Below are 18678 nucleotides of genomic sequence, written 5' to 3' on the forward strand. Positions count from 1 at the left end.
TTTTTTACACTCACTATATGTTGCTTTAAAATAAATTGTTGCCAAATTTCATAAATCTCCCTGATGTTCATGACAATTTCGAAGTTGCATATTAGAAAATTTTCAGTTGCTGTTTCCACCCAGAATTCATCAATCTAATTATAATATGCAGACAATAAATAAGTCAATCACCAATATAAATCCGTTTAATTTCCCAAAAAATAAGAAAAATGTTGACATGATCAAAGCTAAAATAAAAACTTGCTTATGAAAAAAAAATTCACAGTAAAAGCCCTAAACAGAAAAATACTCTGAATACATTGAAAACCAACAGTAAGCATGGTAAAATCAGCATATTTTTCATTTTATTTCTGGGTTGCATTTCTATTTTTCGCTTTTTACCCTTTTATTTATTTATTTGTGGTATTCAAGAATAGAGGTCACCTGGGTTTAGAGATGCCGGTTTTCTGCCCAGTTCTCGTAAGGACATCAAGGCGTTCTTCTTCGATTACTTCAGCAGCCATTGTTTTTTTCACAAGAGTCAAAAGCTTGTGCAGAAAAGCCAGAAAACACATTTTTTTTTCAAGCTACTTATATACTAAAGAAAATAGAGCTCCAACGCGATTTGTGAAAAAGGCCGTACGTGAGTAACGCGACTTTAATCAAATCGAAGAGTCTAACAACTGAAATAATTTTGTTAGTAGGCGAATTTTTAAGAAAGGTCCTTTTGTCATGGTTAGAGGTGGAAGCATCGGTTCTTTACTTAAAGATTAGGAAATTTTTAGCGGTGGAAGAATCGATTCTTTTCTTAAGACATGGTGGAATTTGTGATATTGTTGTTATATTCCATATGTTACCTAGATATTTTTGTTGAAAAATGATACACTTTATTTGACAGCTCTATCATAAAATATGCGGCTCACGATTATTTTAAGAATAAAGCTTCCTGCACAGACTCATTTGTACAGGGTCTGTACAGATGCACAGACATAAGGGACCCTGTGCAAATGGATCTATACAAATAGCACAATTGTTATTTTAATCATGGCCCACTCCCCATGTGAGGGAGCTGTCAATAATGCAATAACATAAGTTGTACCGTTAGCGCAATTCATTTTTGTTTTACTGTCATCCTGTTACAAATGAAGGTGGAGGTAGAGCTCCTAGACTCCACTGAAATTTGAGAAATTTTTGTTCATATAATCTTTTTTTTATTTTGATTTTTGCTTTTTTAATTATATATCATTATAATTTGTTTTTGAAAAATTTCTCGATAGTTAAATTAGACCCTATTGTATCTGAATTACAACTCTACCACTTTAGTCATCAACACGTCTAAAAGAAAGAGACTCATTTGGTGCCTGTTTGACACACATTAATTGAGAGAAAAAAAAAGAGTTTTAAATAGTATTTTTAGGAGAATGTGTGATTAAAAAGTAGGAGAAAATTTTGATATACGTGTAGAATATTTTATTACGTGAAGGTGTCGTTGAAAATAATCTTATAACAAGTCATAAACTAAATTAATGGATGTCTTTTACTTAGTAATAGTTGTCTATAGCACAAGAGAAAGATATTAATGCAAATAAAGTAAGTGGACCTAGCCAAGTGTGACACATACAGTCAAATTTACCCATTGTAACAAATGAATCTAGGGGAGGCACTTGGTTGAGCCAAGATCCGACTCATTCCATGGATAAATTGAGCTCGCCTCATGTCCAAATCTTAGGCTCAACTTGGCCCTTTTCCTGTGGGCCTCATGGAGTCGAGCAGTCTACAAGCTAGCTCTTTCTTTCTTTTCTGTTTCAAAAATATTAGCAAAATTAGTAAAAAATGACCAGGCCTACGAGCCCAAAATGAGCTAGCTCGTGGGGGAAAAAAAAGGGGTGAGCTAGTCCCCATGGTTCATCTCAAACGAGCGCAACTAGTCCATAAGCCAAGCTAGAAAGAGTCAAGCCTACAAGCTGATGAGCGGCTCGACCACTCCTACATGAATGCTCAATAAAACCTTTTTGTAAGTGTTTAAGAAGTGTTTTAGTGAATAGTTTTTCATATCAATTACTTCTAAATCTCATATTGTTAGTTTGAGTGAATAATTTGTTTTCATTCATTCATGGGAGAATGGAGGATGACACATGAATTAGGGTGTCAAATGGAATACCCGAATCTTTATGTATGACTTAAATGCAATGGTTAAGAATTTAAAGGATCAAATTGAAAATTCTTTCAACTATTGAGGAATCAGAGTAAGAATGGTGGGAAATAATATATAGTTGAGCAAATGTTGAACTTACGAGTTATCAGTGAATACACGAATTATTTGACTATGATAAAGTAATTTTAGATTTATTTCACTGTTAAAGCGGACAAAAAATAGCTGTTTTTCATTTTCAAGCTTAAGGTATTGTTCGCTAAAAGAGTAAATATTAAGTGCGCGCGTTCAAGTAATAAAGTGAACTTTTGAATTCGGATTATCGATTCATCAAGAAATGTTTACTTTCGATTATATGACTTTAATCAATTTAATTTTGACAATAAAAAGAAACAAACACGTAATAAATATTTAATATTGAAAAATAAGAATTTTTTTCTAAAAATCTATAAAATAAGAAGACACAAACGCTTGGAAATTTTGAAGGAAAAACGTGATTGAGATTCATAGTTTTGTTTAACTTTCACCTAATTAACTTCTCCACGAGCCAATTAATGAATTGCTTATTTACGATATTAGAACTGATTTTCCAATTTTAATTAATTACCTTGTTCGAGCGAAATTAAACATATTAATTGATTTAACTTACTATATCTCTATGTTGATCAAAACCAAACAATCACATTAAAACTTTTTTAAAATAGCTCAAATGGTCATCTAGAGTTAAAAGCATATCTCTATCCCCTACAAAAATTTAATGTTTATACTATTTTGTCTAAAATGTATAATCTTCTCTCAAACGATATACAAATCACTAAACATAATCAATCATTGCCATATAAATAAAAATACAATAATAGTAATAATAAAAACCCACGAAAATAAGTAACTTAGCATTAAAAAGCAAATATTAAAATTAATTAAAAACTAAGTCTAGCTACTACCATAATCCAACACAAATAACTAGCACATTTCATATATATGATAAAAATGTGAATATTTCACACATTATATTACAAGTTTGGCAGAACAATGGAGAAAATAAAATATTATAGATAAAATCACTTTTTGAAGTTTGTTTTGACTTTTCCCAAATATCTTTCCACCTTCCTTAGTTTGTTTCGACTTTTACAAAATATCTTTCCACCTACCTTAGATGTATCCTCCTAGTACTCTTGATTTTGTCCCAAAAATTACGAGTAAATCAAAAGAAAAATGAAATGAAATGAGAGAGAAGAATAAAAAAAGAGAGTGAAAAGAAAAGGGAAAAAGAAGAATCCCCAGAATTCCTTTTTTTTCTTGAACAAAAAATGGCGCCTAGGCACCAACTCTCTACCAAATTCCCAAAACCAAACCATTGGTTTCCTTTTTCTTTTTCTTTTTCTTTTTTCTTCCACACAAGCTCGATAGTAATTTTCCCTCAAGGTATTCCAACTTTAATATTGTACAATTTGTCCTCAGATTTTCACTACCATATCAATCATGCCCTTCATAAAATTGTATATGTAGTCCTCTAACTTTCTAAACTTGTATACTTTGATTCCCAATTTTACAAATTTTGTACGCTTTTAAGTTTTAATCTTTTTTCCTTATTTTGCCTTGTTCTCTTTCCTTTTGAGGTTTTAACCTACAAAAACCATAATTACACAATTATAAATAGAAATTCACTCAGTTTACTTAATAGTTAGCTTCTTAATGTATTTAATAAGTGTGTAAAAATATATTTATCATGTACTACTTTGAGGATAATAATATTTTAGTATTTGGAGGTGTTGATGCAAATTTGGTAAGTTTGAGAACTAATTTGAAATTTAATAACTTTGGGGACTAAATGTCATATTTAGAAAAAATATTATGAATAAAGGTTTTTAATCGAAACATTGTTTCTGAGGTTCAAATTATGTAAAAAATATATATATATTTGGTTGAGTTTGTGAATTTTAAGAGATTGCTTGTGATTTTTAAGGATCTTGATCTATAGGATACTTTTTATACTCGCTCAATTTGCAAACCTCTTTAGGTTTGTGATTAACGGAGAAGATGGTAGGAGAAGCTCTCGAAGATAGTGATCATATTTTATAAGACCAATGCATTTATGTTATAAATTATTATGACTATCGAAAAATAATGTTGTTTTTCCCATGTAGTAATATACAATTTTTAATTTTTAAATTTCGAAAGAGGTATTATTCTATTTATTCCTTGTAGCAACATGATGTTCAAAGTTTGTGCAATTTATTTGAGAAAAAAATTTTGATTGTTTCCATGTTGCAGCATGTTAATCAGAACACAGAATTGATAGGACTCGAATATATTATATGTTAAGTTTCTCTTTTGGGTAAATTACGCATTTTGTCCGAAAACTTTCACCTTCGTTGTATCTTCATTCACAACCTTTTATATTTATCACATTTTGCACTCAACGTTTTATTTAAGGGAAAGAAATTGTTTTAATGGTTCTTAAACAGGGGCTTTTCACGTTAACTCAATAGCAATTTGTACACATCTCGTTCAAAAGGTAATTAAACATGCATGCATTTAATACGATGCCAAGGTGATCACAAACAAATTAATGCACATGATCATTACCGTTATCATTTTAGGTTTAGATTCTGATGCAGGAGGTTTCGCAAAGATGGAAAGTGAATCGCAAATATTTCCTTAATTGAGACAATTTGACCCGTTTTTAGTTATTTTAGTTAATTTTATTATTTTTTACCATTTAAAGTAATATTTTGTTTTCTTTTTTCTAGGTGATTTTAAAATCCAAATTGAGCCAAAATTTTGGCAACTTACTTCTTTTATTCCATATTTTATTTCTGTAAGATTTTTGAGATTTTGTTATTTTTGATAATTTTCCATAATTTTGTAATTTTGTAGCTATTTAACCCGGCTTGTGGAGTTAATTTTCGTATTCTGCATTATTAATAATATTGAGTTGATTTTAGAGTATTTTCTTCGATTTTGGGCGTTTTCTTCCGTTTCTTTCTTGCGAGTCATCTGCTACAACAAGCCAATAGGATAATCACTATTCTACCCGACGTCAGTTGGTATCAGAGTGTCAGCATCTTCTTGGGAGATAAATTCCATCAGTTATAATAATTGGTGGACGTGGTCATGGACGTCGAGGGCAGGTTCCGATTGAGGAAGTTCCACACCGTGATCGTCATATTCAGGATGTGACGATTGAAGATTTGCAGAGACAAGTTGCGAAGTTAACCCAACATTTGGCAAAGCAGGAGTTCGGTAATCATGATGTGGAGGGTCACGATTCCGATACCAGTTTTGAAAACCCGTATCACCATCGTGTTCGAGTTTGGGAGTATTGTGGACAGGAGGATCGTCATGTGGATCTCGATTTCAGAGTAGATCTGCCCGAGTTTTCTGGTACATTGCAAGCTGAAGGATTTATTGATTGGCTGAATGAAGTGGAGCTGATTTTTGAATATAAGGAGGTTCCAGATCATGTCAAAGTGAAACTGGTCGTCATCAAACTCAAAGGTAGAGCATTTACATGGTGGGAACGGTTGAAGCGTTCACGGGAGCCACAGGAAAAATCCAAAATTACTAACTGGGAGAATATGAAGATGAAGATGAAGATGAAAGGGCAGTTCATCCCTTTCGGCTACACTCAAACCTTGTTTCAAAGGCTACATTCACTGAGGCAAGGCGCAAGATCAGTTGATGATTATACTGAGGAATTCTATCAACTGGTGGCTCAGAATGATTTATCTGAGACGGAGTAACAGATGGTAGCACGGTATTTGGGGGGATTAAGGCAACCCCTGCAGGATGTTCTCAGCCTTCATTCATTGTAGACGGTTTCTGAGACATATTAGCGGGCACCTGCAATGGAGAAACAGCAGAGTAGGAGCCCAGTGGTCAGAGGTGAAGGTAGTCAGCCAATTCGCCCTCAAGAATCTCGTCCTGCTTATCAGCCCCAGCGGGAAAAATTCCAGCTCAAGTATTTAGTGTTTCAGATGTGGTGAACAGGGACATAGAGCTACTGACTGCAGGAAACATGATGGTGAAAAGAATAAAAATCTTCTGATTGAGGAAGACATGGTAGACGAATTCGAGGAGATTGGAGAACATGTGTACAATGATTATGGAGATAAGGACGTGTTGTATGGAGATGGCCAGATAACTCTAGTCGCTCACAGGAGTTTACTAACTCCCAAGGGCAATTCAGACGATGATTAGTTGAGGACCAATGTTTTCCACACAACCTGCACAGTTGCTAATAAAGTCTGCAAGCTGATAGAAAGAGCTCTCAGCCAGTCAAAGTGAGTTAGAGAGAGATGCTCTCAACCTAGTGAGAGAAAGTCCCACTTGGTGCACACTTGCCTTGGAGTTTTCTTGCGTTTTCTCTTGTGTTTTAGTTTTATTTTTACTTATCCTTGGTGAAAATTGAATTAATACATATTGTTTTCTGCTTATGGTCTGCTCTTTGTGAGTTTTGGAAGTTTTTCAGCCGCCATTACCGTCTTCTTCAGAGCTCCAGGTTCGGTTTTAGTTCTGGCCAGATTGGTTCTTCAGTTTCGATTGTCTTACTTCCCTTCTGGTTGGAGCTGTTTCGTTCAAATCTGGTACTGTTGTGGATTGAGATTTTGCTGGTCGTCCTTGGCTAGCTCGGGTTCTCTAGGTTTCAGTTTGGTTTTGGTGTTTTTGTGTTCGGCCAGGACCTTGCTGCTGGGTTTTTTTTGTTTTGCTTGGTTGCTTCAGCTTGGTTGTCGATTTTCTTCTTGCTAGAAAACTTCAGTTCTGTGTTTAGTTCAGTTGGCATTGCTTCATTGTTGCTGTTCTATATTCTGGAGGTTCATTATTCCTCTCTCGATTTTCTGTTGTTGGCCGATTTTTTTCTCCAGAATCAGTGGTCTCCTTATTCGGCTCAGTTTGGCGCTGTTTGGTTTATCTTTCTGGCCGGGTTTCTCTCTTCCAACTCCAGTTCTTTTCGTGTTCTTACTGCGTTCTTCAGTTGCAGGGTGTATGTATTGTGTATGCATGTTTGCATTTCACTTGTGATTGGATTTTTTGAATTTGGCCAGGCTTTCTCTCTGTTTTTCTGCCTCGTTCAGTGTAATATTCCCTGATTTGTAGCTTCTAGCCCCTGTCTTTGGTACTTTGGTGTGACATTTTCTGTGGGTTGGTGGCTGACCTGTTTTGGTTTCTGTTTGGGCCGATTTTGGTGGGTTGCTGGGCTGTTTTCAGGTCGTGTTGGGCCCTTGCTGCTCTTCTTTCTCATTTTGGGCTGATCCATCTTGGCCTCGTTTCTGGGCCATTTTTTCTGGCTGGATTTTTCTATGTTGCTGGGCCGTTTTTCTTCTTGCTGGATTTTTTTTGTGTTTCTCTTGGGCCGACTTTCTCTCTTTGTTGCTGGGCTGTTATTTTGTGGGTCTGGTTTCTTGGTTGAGTTGCTGGGCTGGTTTTTTGTTGCTGGTCTTGACCCGTTTCATTGAGTCCTTTGGCTTGATTTGGGTTCCCTTTGCAGTGTGATCATTGATGGGTAAGAAGATGGTGAAATCGGGACCCCCCCTCTTTACAGTAAGTCTGTTTGACAGCCCCCTGTTGTAGTTGGTGTCGCTTCTCCGTTGAAGTTGAATTCGGGGGAGCATAAGGTGATAAATTTGCCTTCACCGAGTGTCTCTCTAACTCTTGGTGAGGAGGATATTGATTCTAAGCATTCTAATTTTGATTCAAATTCTACTAAATTAATGAATAAAACATCTGGAAATGAGATCGGTATTGATGGGGTTATTGAGAAAAAAACCCCATGCGTTAACCTTTTTAAGGATAATCGTAAATTGGAGGAAAATATCATGCCCAAACCTTTCCATAATCAATCGGATGAGGTTGTATTGGGTGAATGTGATGAAGATAACATTGAAAATTCGTGGGGATATGGTTTGGTTGGATACTTTGCCGGTAGGTTTCCGAGGAAAGTTGTGTTACTCCAATTATGTGATTCTTGGAAGAACTATAAATATTATGTTCACGCTAGTGGTTGGTTGGTTTGATACGGATAGTGAAAGATTAAGTGTGTTGTATGGTGGCCCATACTTAGTCTACGAGAGACCGCTCAAGCTCAAAATCATGCCACGCTATTTTGATTTCAACAATAAAGATGTGAGTACAATGCCGGCGTGGATTAATTTACCGGGTTTACCCTTGAAATTTTGGAACACTAATGCCTTAGGTAAAATTGTTTCAAAGGTTGGGAAACCAATCTCAACGGACAAAGTGACGGCTACTAGGGGTCGTCTTTCCTTTGCAAGAGCACTTGTTGAAGTTGATGCCTCCATTGATCTTGTGCGGGAGGTCAAGATTAGACTCCTCAATGGCACGTTGAGGGAACAAGAAATTATTTTCGAGCATGAACCTAAATTTTGTGGTTCTTGTAAAGTGTTCGGTCACTCGACTATAGGTTGCAACAATAAAAATTTCTGGTGGGGAGAAATGCAAAGGAAAGGCTGCCGGTTATAACCAAATGAAAGTTGGACAGGTTGGAAAATCAGCCTCTAATGCCCAGAAATCACCTAATTAGGTAGCGTCTATGTAGCAACAAATTCAAGAACAAAATACCACGGCTTTGGATGGGCAGATTGGCCAGCAAAATGATCGAATTTCTGGATAGATTAATGAGGACAGTTTGGATGGCCAGATGGGGGTAAAACTGCCTAGGTTGAGGTGCCGTTTGAAAAGGTTATTGGCAAGAAAATAGGGCTGTTGGGGGAAAAAATCTGCTCATGTTGAGCCCGAAAAATTTGGAAACGATGTACCTTCCAACTCCATTGAAACAGGTTCTACTAAAGCTGGAAATGATAAGTTTAAAGGCAAAGTTGAGGAGAAAAATAAGTCGGGACTCGAGAAGAAGGGAACATCTCTTGCTTCCTCATCATGAAGACCGCTTCTTGGAACATTAGGGGCATGAATCCACCCCTCAAACAAAATGAGATTCGAGAGTTTATAAAGCTTCATAGTATTGATATTATGGCAATTTCGGAAACGAAGTTGAGGGACCAAAAAATGATGAGGATTTTGAGGAACAAGTTCGATGGCTTTGTGCAAGTAAATAATTTTTCCACACATCAAGTCGGAAGGATCTTAATTTTGTAGAATCCATCCAAAGTTCTTTTGGATGTGATGGAGGTTCATCCACAAATTATCCACTGTAAAGCTACTTGCAAGGTAACTTCTATGCTTCTCTTGTGAGTTTTGTATATGGATTTCATATTATAGTAAACCAAATGCCTCTTTGGAATACCATTATGGAGCTCAATAAAAATGTGTCGTTACCTTGCTTGATTTTGGGTGACTACAACAATGTTCTTAAGTTTGATGAGAAATGCAATGGGGCGGATGTCACCCCTTATGAAATTAGAGATCTTGCAAATTGTTGCCTTAATGTGGGTCTTACGGATGTGTGCTCCTTGGTTGTTTTTACACATGGACAAATGGGTTGGTTTGGAGCAAAATTGATATAGCAATGGTTAATGATGTTTGAATACAAAATGAGGCTTTTGTTGAACCAAATTTCCTACCTTCCGGATGTCTTTTCGACCACTCCCCTTGTATTGTCTCTATACATGACCGTGTGGGGAGAGCAAAAAGCCCTTTCAAATTTTTTAACATGTGGACCAAGCATGTGGATTTTAATGATTTGATTAGTGATTGCTGGAATTTTTACTTGCGAGGGACAAAACAATTCATCATTTGCAAGAAATTGAGCAAATTAAAGGGGGTTTTGAAGGAACTAAATTCCAAGCATTTTGGGCATATCTCGGATAGCGCAATCGAGGCCAAAAATAAATTAGAATCTGCCCAATTACAGCTTCATAATCAGCCCTCCAATGCTGATTTTCAGGTTTTGGTTGCTAAATTGAGGAAGAAAACGGTTACTTTATGTGAAGCGGAACATAGTTTTTACTATCAAAAGGCAAAGTGTGTCTTCCTTAAGGAAAGTGATAAATGCACCAAGTTTTTTCACTCATTGGTTAAAAGAAGCTCTAAGAGGAATTTTATTGCAACTGTTTTCAAAGAAGATGGGATGTATACTACATCACAAGATGAAGTGGCTAGAGAATTTGTAAATTTTTATACCTCTTTGCTGGGAAAGAAATGCTCCTCTCGGCCTAGTGACGTGGATATTCTTTCAAATGGTCCCTTAGTTTCCTCAGAACAAGGCAATACCTTGATTCGGGACATTTCTTATGAGGAAATTAAAGATGCGCTTTTTGATATTGGTGATGACAAATCTCCCAGGCCGGATGGTTATACTTCTTATTTTTTTAAGAATGCTTGGGGGATTATTAGTGATGATTTTGTTGGGGCTATTTTGGAGTTCTTTTCTTCGGGTTGCATTCTTAAACAAATTAATCACACGACAATTGCTTTGGTGCCTAAATCGGATCACACGCAGCATGTTGGTGATTTTAGGCCCATTTCTTGTTGTAATGTTACTTACAAAGTGAGTGCTAAAATACTTGCTTCTAGATTGATACCCATTTTGGGAGACATTGTTGATCATGCGCAAGCCGCTTTTGTGGAAGGTAGGAGTATCATGGAGAACATTCATCTTGCCAACAAACTATTGAGGCAATACAATAGGAAAAGGGTTGCTCCACGATACCTCTTAAAAATTGATATTTCCAAGGCTTATGTTCGGTAAGTTGGGATTTCCTTATAGATGTTCTTGATGGTTTGCAATTTCCCTCAAGATTTATCCATTGGATTATGGAATGTGTCACTTCTACATAATATTTTATTGCTTTGCATGGGACTTTGCATGAATTTTTCAAAGGTGAGAAGGGTCTTCGGCAAGGTGACCCCCTTTCTCCCTTCTTATTTGTGCTTTGTATTGAATATCATTCGAGATTGCTTAAAGCTGCCATATATGATAGTGATTTCAACTTTCACCCAAAATGTGGCCCCCAAAAGATCAACCATTTAGCTTTTGCGGATAATTTGATACTATTTGCAAGGGGAGATTTTATGTCGGTTAAAATTCTCATGGATTGCCTTTCAAATTTTGGTTCGGTCTCGAGATTAAGGTTGAATGTTCTCAAATCTAGCTTGTTTACAGCTGGTGGTCATGGACAGCTTCTTGAGGAAATCATGGAATTAACAAGTGTTCCAATGGGGAGTATGCCATTTCGGTATTTGGGCATCCCCCTTGCATCGGACAAACTTAAAGTAAGTGGTTGTGTCCCTTTTCTTGATAAAATAATATCATATATTGGTGCATGGAATTCTTCTACATTATCTTATGGGGGTAAGATTGAACTTATTAGAGCGGTTCTTCAAGGAGTTGAATGATTTTGGCTCTCTATTTTCCCTATCCCGGCTACAATTATTTCTAGAATTTTTAGCCTTTGTCGGACTTTCCTTTGGAATCTAAAAAGTCGTTAGTTGCGTGGAAGAATATTTTCCTTTCGAAAGAGGAAGGGGGCCTTGGATTAAAGGACTTGAAGAGTTAGAATTTAGTGTTACTTGCTAAATACCTTTGGAACATTCACAATAAAAAGGACTCCCTATGGATTTGGTGGGTCCATCATGTTTAGCTTAATGGGACTTGCATATGGGAGGTTTGTCCTAGAAAGGATCATTCTCCACTCTTCAAGAAAATTCTTGAAATTAGGGACATTCTTTGTGTATATGCTGCTGCCCAACAAATTTCGATTAATGGACAGCAAGGGGGGACGGTTCATATGGATGCTGGAATTGCCCCTTCACGATGGGCAGTAAATGGCCGAATTTACAATGCTGGGAATCAACTCAACTGGCCGATTAATGGGCAGTACTTGGACAGCAACACAGGCCGCCAGTTTCCTTCATTCGGTAGGCAGTTTTTGGAAATTTGGAACGAAAATCTGGGCTGTTCTATAGGTGAGAAATTCAGTACAAAAATTGCCTATAATTTCTTTAGGCTTAAGGGTACTTTCAAGCCTTGGGGAACCGAAGTTTGGAAATCGTGCATCACTCCGAAGCATTCTTTTATACTTTGGTTAGGGGCACAATCAAAGGTCCTAACTAAAGACAAATTACTCTTCTTGGATATTGATCGCTGTTGACCCCAAAAAGTGCGCCAACAAATGCCGGTCCCACCCGCGCTTGCGTGGGCGAATGTCCAACACGCTAAGACACGTAGACGGTCTAAAATGAGTGGTTTAAAGGGGCGTGGGAGTAGCCCAACGACGCCGGATGGTGACGTTCGAAATTCGGCGGGTTGTTCGTAATCCGATTGTACAATAATTACCAACCGGTGCTCGTAAATGTATCAGTGGAAGTGTATAAACTCGATTTGTGTATTGTAAGTAACTGAGAGAGAGTTGAGTAAATGTAGTTTTTAGTATTTATTCTTGCATTAGCCTTTGACATTACACAATGGAAGTATTTATAGTGATACATATGAAATGGGAGCCCTTGGATGGAGTGGCACGTGGCCTCATCTCCTTAGTTCAAACGTCTGTTCTTAGGCATGGGACTTGACTTGCTAGCTTACGGCGCATTTATTACTTGTGCAGGTCCTTTATGCTAGTGACAAGACTTGACCTTTATACTTATGACAAACGTTCCATCAATCATTCGAATAAGGTCTATGCAAGCGATCTCTTGGGAGAAGTGACCATGGAGGATGTTTCCTTGTGGTTAAGAGGCCTGCTTATCAACTTCGGGGCTTCGCCCATATGACAAATACTTCCACTTGAGGACCTCAGATACATCCAACAGGTTCCATGCCTTGGGTCATGGGCCTCGGCTTGAAGCACTTCGGATATAACCCACCTCGACAATTTGTGCCACCTCGGCAGGAATGCCACGTGGATCAGGATGAGTGGGCCATTGGCCCAGGTGGGTAGGACAGGTGTGACAACACGTAATAATAGTCCCCCAAGTCCAAGTATAATCATTAATGTAATGCGTGGACTTTAATGGAGTAAGAGTTGAAAGAATTTTGGAACCCCAAATAATAGTCCCCCAAGTCCAAGCATAGATATTTATATCATGGTTGAAGTTTGAGAAGTGTTGCTTGGCTGAGTTGGTTGAATAAACTGAACCTGTGAGGCTTGAGAAGGCTGAATGGTGAGGAGAGAAGCCGAGGTGGTTGAGGAAACCGAACCTGCGAGGCTCGAATGCTGAATGGCGAGGAGGAAGCCGAGGTGGGTGAGGAACTGAACCTGCGAGGCTTGATTGCTGAATGGCAAAGAGGAAGCCGAGGTGGTTGAGGGACCGAACCTGCGAGGCTTGTCAAGGTCCAATGGTAATGATTGTGCGTTGGTCGCTGTGCCAATGATTTGATGTTTTGTGCTTGTTTTCGAGGAAAGGTAGCTGAACCGTTACGACTTCCAAGGCGCTGGCGCTGGCGCCGTCGAATTAAGAATGCAATTATGAGGGCAGCTGGCGTTTCTAGAAACAGACGCGTTGGAGAGGTGCGTGGGAGGCACGCATAGATCGGAGGCGTTGGATTTAAAAAACTGTTTGAATTCAACGCCTCGGATTGGATCTGAAATGGAGGGCTCGGATTGACTGAGATTTGATCTGACGGCTGGGGTTCGTCTTGGACCTTTATAAAAGGCGAGAAAATCCCAATTTCCAGGATTTTTGAACACTTTGCATTCTCAAATTCTCTCAAATCTCCCATTTTCCGACGTCGAGGTTGTCTGTGATTAAACTCCGACCAGTCTCCGTTTGTGTTGAACTCGTTTAGGTATTGTTTGCATAAAAAAACCGTTGTTATTGTCTTTGTACTGAAAAAATGGAGTCCACTTCGGGTAGGGAGCTTGTTACAGTGGCGTCTTTAGACCATGGGGTAGGTCATGGGGAGATGTCCGAGGTGGATAGGTATGCCATGGCCGAGGAGGCTGTGGATTATACCCAGGAGTGGGGGCTTCTAGAGTGCCCTCGAATATGACGGGGAAGAGGTTGGGGAAACTTAGGGAAAGGTACAGTGTGCCTCATAACATAGAGATGTTAGTCCCCGAGCCGAACGAGCGGGCCTGCTTTTCGAGGCCCGGCTGCGTGGCTGTGAGTGAATACCTGTTCAAGGCAGGTATGCGTCTTCCTCTGAACCCCTTCTTTAGGGCGGTGCTTAGGAAATTCATGCTGTCGCCGACCTAAGTTCTGCCGAATGGGTGGAGCCAGCTGGTCGGCTCGTACTTCCTGTGGAAGGAAGTGTCACTTGGGGAGGACATGCCTCTTCATGTCTTCATGACCCTGTTCCAGCCCCGGGTAATTGGGAAGGAGTCAAGGGGGTGGTACTACCTCACGCCTTGGGGGGCTCACGCACCCTTTGTGGTGGGACTTCCTTCCTCTATCAAGGGGTGGAAGGAATCCTGGTTCTGGGTGCGAGGTAAATGGCAGGCAGTGGAGGGTGACAAAGCCCTGTCATGCACAGTGCCGACCCAGTACTACGAAGCTCATGAGTCTCCCAACCTCTGTTTGTCTTTTGAAGTAAGAATATTTATTAGTCTAACTGTTGGAGGTTCCTTTGCAGATAGTAGTACGAGGTTCGAGCTCAGCATGGAGGAATTCGAGGTGATAGAGGACATTTACAAGAGGCCTCTGAAGCTTCAGCACTTCGATCACCTGATTGATAGAAGCAGATACTTCTTGGACTTCGAGCTGATGGCATCCAGAGGTATGAGGCCCCAACAGTTAATGTTTTTATCCTTAATGTTTCTTATGCTGATGCTGATCTGACATGTTGTGCAGACAAATTCAAGAAGAGGGAGTACCCAGCTCCGGACATGGCCTCCATCTTGAAGGCCACTTCTACTGCGAAGGCGAGGCCCCTGAAACCTGGGTCCAGTGGAGCAAAGGAAGTCCGAGGCAGGGTTGAGTGCCTGTCCAAGGACTGCACTCCCAGGGCCTCGAAGGAGACATCTACTCAGAGGCCAGAGAAGCCTAAGGAGCCTCGGGGCAAGGAGAAAGTCTCTGAGGAGACTAAGAAGAGGAAGTTGGTGCACATCTCCAGCTCAGCTGGCAAGTTTAGGACCTCAGTGTCCCATAGGGCTGAACAGACTGGAGAGCCGAAGTTTCTTGCTGCAGCCTCTAAGGCCATCAAAATGGAGATGGTAAGAGAGGTGGAGGCTTAAGAGGCTAGGGAAGAGGCTGCAAGGCGAGCTGCAGAAGCCGCCGAAGAGGAGGCGGCGAAGGAGAAGCCGGTTCGGGAGAAGGGGAAGTCTCCAAACTTCCTAGCTGGGAGGGAGGAGGAGCTGGCCCCAGCCTTGGTGGAGGCTCTCCCTGAGGAAATCAGAAGTGCCACCGAGAGCTTTTACAAGTTCTGAACAGAGAGGTGGCAGTTTCATGCCTCGTCTTGTGATACCACCGACCTCACAAGGGCACTGGTGAGCCAAAGTTTCTGGACCTTTGGTCTCGCGCTCGAATGCAGGGAGGCATTAGGCGAATTCCAGACAAGGACTCACGCCTCGGAGTGGAAGGCTGCCTCCCTTGCAGAGGAGGTTAAAGCTGCTAAGGCCGAAGCCGAAGAAGCCAAAGCCCAGAGGGTTGAAGAAGCGACGAAACTCGAGTCTGCTTTGGCCCAAATTGAGGCCCTAAAGAGGGAAGTGTATGAGTCACAGTGCGAGGTGGCCTCCTTGACAAAGAAGGTGGAGGTCTCCAATGAGCACCAAAAGGTGACTGCTGAGGCTCTTGAGCAGGCGAATCTCTCCTTGGCCGGTGCTCGAGATGACTATCAGTTCCTCGAAGGCCAGGCGAAGTGGTACATGAACGACGCCTCGGTTGCCAGAGAAGAGGCCCGAACTGCAGCGGAAGAGGCGGTGAAGGCATACATCGCCAATTTCCACACTACAGAGGAGTATAAAAGCTTCAGCGCGTACAGGAGGAACTTCGCCTATGCCGAAGTGCTGGAGAGGGCAGAGGAGCTTTATCCCAACTTGGACCTAGCTCAACTGAGGTCCGAATTTGTGGATGAGGTACCTCAGACCCCAGCTGAGGAGGTCCAGGGTGATGAAGAAGTTGATGCCGAGGCCCCTGGTGCTGAGGCAGAGAAAACAACTACTGATGCCTAAGTTGCTGAAGGCCCAAGCGTCGAGGCTCCTCCGTCATCTAGCCTGGCGTAGACTAGGTTTTATTTTTCAGTAATTTGGATGTAATGGCCAGAGGCCCTCCTTTGTAACATGCTTTGAAATATCAATACAATGCTTTCTTCTTTCATTGTTGCTTTTTGTCCAAGTGTTTATACCTCGTTTAAACAAATTTACTGGAACTTGATAGAAGCATGAACTAAATAAATGAGCATAACTTGAGTGACTGAATTGTACGAACCTCGGGCTGAAGCAAATAAACATGACTTAAGGAGATGAACTGTACGAACCTCGGACTTAAGCAAATTAACATGACTTAAGGAGATGAACAGTGTGAACCTCGGACTTAAGCAAATTAACATGACTTAAGGAGATAGACTGTACGAACCTCGGACTTAGGGTTGTGGCTTCTCCCCTTGGCGTTCAGCAAGGCCAAAGGGAGGCATGTGCTAGCGCCTTGGAGTTCAAGCGAGGTGGCCCAGAGGTGGGTCCCGAGCCTCTCCTCCGAGGTGAGGACGCATCCCAGACATGGTGGATGGTGCAGTCATGTTGAGACTTCTCCCCTTGGCGTTCAGCAAGGCCAAAAGGAGGCATGTGCTAGCGCCTCGGAGTTCAAGCGAGATGGCCCAGAGGTGGGTCCTGAGCCTCTCCTCCGAGGTGAGGACGCATCCCAGACATGGTGGATGGTGCAGCCATGTTGAGGCTTCTCCCCTTGGCGTTCAACAAGGCCAAAGGGAGGCATGTGCTAGCGCCTCGGAGTTCAGGCGAGGTGGCCCAGAGGTGGGTCCCGAGCCTTTCCTCCGAGGTGACGATGCAGTGTGACACGATTTAATCAATGCATTTTATTGAGCCATAGAAATATTACAAAGGTTGGGAAAGTCATCCAGCATGATACAATTCATTGATAAAAGATTCTGAGGTGTTCAATGTTCCATGGACGGGGTTGTGCCTTGCCGTCCATGTCTTCAATCCAGTAGGTTTCAGGTCGGATTTCTTCTCTGATCTTTTATGGACCTTCCCAGTTTGGCCCCAGGGAACCGGAGTCAGGTTCTTTTGAAGATGGGAAGACCCTCCTGAGCACAAGATCGTTGATTCAGAACGACTTCTTCTTTACTTTGGAGTTGAAGTACCTTGTCATCTTTCTTTGATAGGTGCCTAGTCTCAGCTGGGAGTCATCCCTTCTCTCCTCAATGAAATCGAGGTCGAGCCTCCAGAGCTCGTCGTTGGTCACTTTGCTGAAATGTAGACGACGTGGAGATGGGAGTCCGACCTCAACGGGGCTCATTGCCTCAGTCCCAAAAGCCATGAGAAAAGGGGTCTCCCCTGTTGGGGTCCTGATGGTGGTTCGGATTGCCCAAAGTACTTGGGGCAGTTCATCAACCCAAGCTCCCTTGGATACATCGAGCTTCCTTTTCAGGACGTGCTTGATTGTCTTGTTTACGGCTTCAACTTGGCCATTAGCTTGTGGGTGGTGAGGTGTAGAGAAGTGCTTCTTTATGCCAAGGTCTTCACACAGTTCTCTAACCTTCTTGTTGTCGAATTGCCTGCCATTGTCTGAGACGATCGAGTAGGGAATTCCGAACCGGCAAATTATATTCTTCCATAGGAACTTGGAGGTGTTGGCTTCTGTGATTTTTGCCAGTGGTTCAGCTTCAACCCACTTTGTGAAGTAATCAATGGCCACTATTGCAAAACTTGCACCTCCTCTTCCCTTAGGTAGAGGGCCTATGAGGTCCACACCCCACTTTGAGAAAGGCCAGGGGCTGGAGACTACAGTCAGATCCTGTGATGGTCGTCTTTGAACGGGAGAGAATCGTTGGCATTTATCACATTTTCATACAAATTCGAGGACATCCCGTTTCAGGGTAGGCCAGTAGTACCCTTGCCTCAGTATTTTTTGTGCCAGAGATTGGCCTCCAGAGTGGTTGTCGCACATTCCCTCGTGGACTTCTCTCAGTATGTAGGTAGCCTCTTCTCCCCCGACGCATCGTAAGAGTGGAGAGGAGAAACTTCTCTTGTAGAGAATGTCATCGATGAAGAGGAAGTGGGCTGACCTCCTTCTCAGCTTATAAGCCTCATTCTTGTTGGTGGGCAGCACCTGGTCTTTCAGGTATGCTATAATTGGTTGCATCCAGGTGGGAGTTCCACCGACCCACATGACATTAGGGGCCTCGGTAGAAGGCAGTAGGAGGTGCTCGATAGGCACTACAGTGAGTAGCTCTGAGTCTTTGCTACTAGCCAGCTTCGAGAGTGCATCCGCATGAGCATTTTCGATGCGGGGAATCTGGGTTAACTCAAACTTTTCAAAGGATGGGATGAGGCTCATCACCATTTTCAGATAGGAGGCCATTGTTTTGTCTTTGGCTGAGAAATTACCATTGACTTGGCTAACAACCAGCTGGGAGTCACTACTGACGAGTAGCTTCTTTACTTGCATTTCCTTGGCCAGTCTGAGGCCTGCAAGGAGTGCTTCATACTCTGCAACATTGTTGGTGGCTTTGAATC

General features: G+C 41.2%; 2 protein-coding genes across 3 annotated transcripts in view; one reads left to right on the forward strand and one right to left on the reverse strand.

Annotated features, from left to right (window-relative positions):
* Positions 1-651, reverse strand: part of LOC111391001 (nudix hydrolase 3) — a 39111-nt gene extending 38460 nt beyond the window's left edge. Inside the window, exon 1 of one of the 2 annotated variants that reach the window (XM_023016135.1) lies at positions 424-651. In XM_023016135.1, the coding sequence (XP_022871903.1) occupies positions 424-554 (131 nt within the window). In that variant the 5' untranslated portion in view covers positions 555-651. The remainder of the gene's footprint in view (positions 1-423) is intronic. The other variant, XM_023016136.1, reaches the window with a different exon arrangement.
* A 9110-nt stretch (positions 652-9761) lies between these two features.
* LOC111391015 lies at positions 9762-12201 on the forward strand. The gene is made up of 3 exons (XM_023016149.1): positions 9762-10795; positions 11005-11323; positions 11692-12201. Exons 1-3 carry the CDS (start codon positions 9762-9764, stop codon positions 12199-12201), a joined length of 1863 nt encoding a protein of 620 aa, XP_022871917.1.
* Positions 12202-18678: the final 6477 nt, after the last annotated feature.

Source organism: Olea europaea, unplaced genomic scaffold, assembly GCF_002742605.1.
Source record: "Olea europaea var. sylvestris unplaced genomic scaffold, O_europaea_v1 scaffold74, whole genome shotgun sequence".
In the NCBI taxonomy this organism is placed as follows: Eukaryota; Viridiplantae; Streptophyta; class Magnoliopsida; order Lamiales; family Oleaceae; genus Olea; species Olea europaea.

What these genes read in the sequence shown, in the direction of transcription:
- LOC111391015 (XM_023016149.1), top strand. Translation starts at nt 9,762, where the DNA reads ATGTGGACCAAGCATGTGGATTTTAATGATTTGATTAGTGATTGCTGG. An exon ending in ATTTCCAAGGCTTATGTTCG is followed by an intron (nt 10,796 to 11,004) that starts GTAAGTTGGGAT and finishes ATATCATTCGAG; the next exon opens with ATTGCTTAAAGCTGCCATAT. An exon ending in TTGCATCGGACAAACTTAAA is followed by an intron (nt 11,324 to 11,691) that starts GTAAGTGGTTGT and finishes CATCATGTTTAG; the next exon opens with CTTAATGGGACTTGCATATG.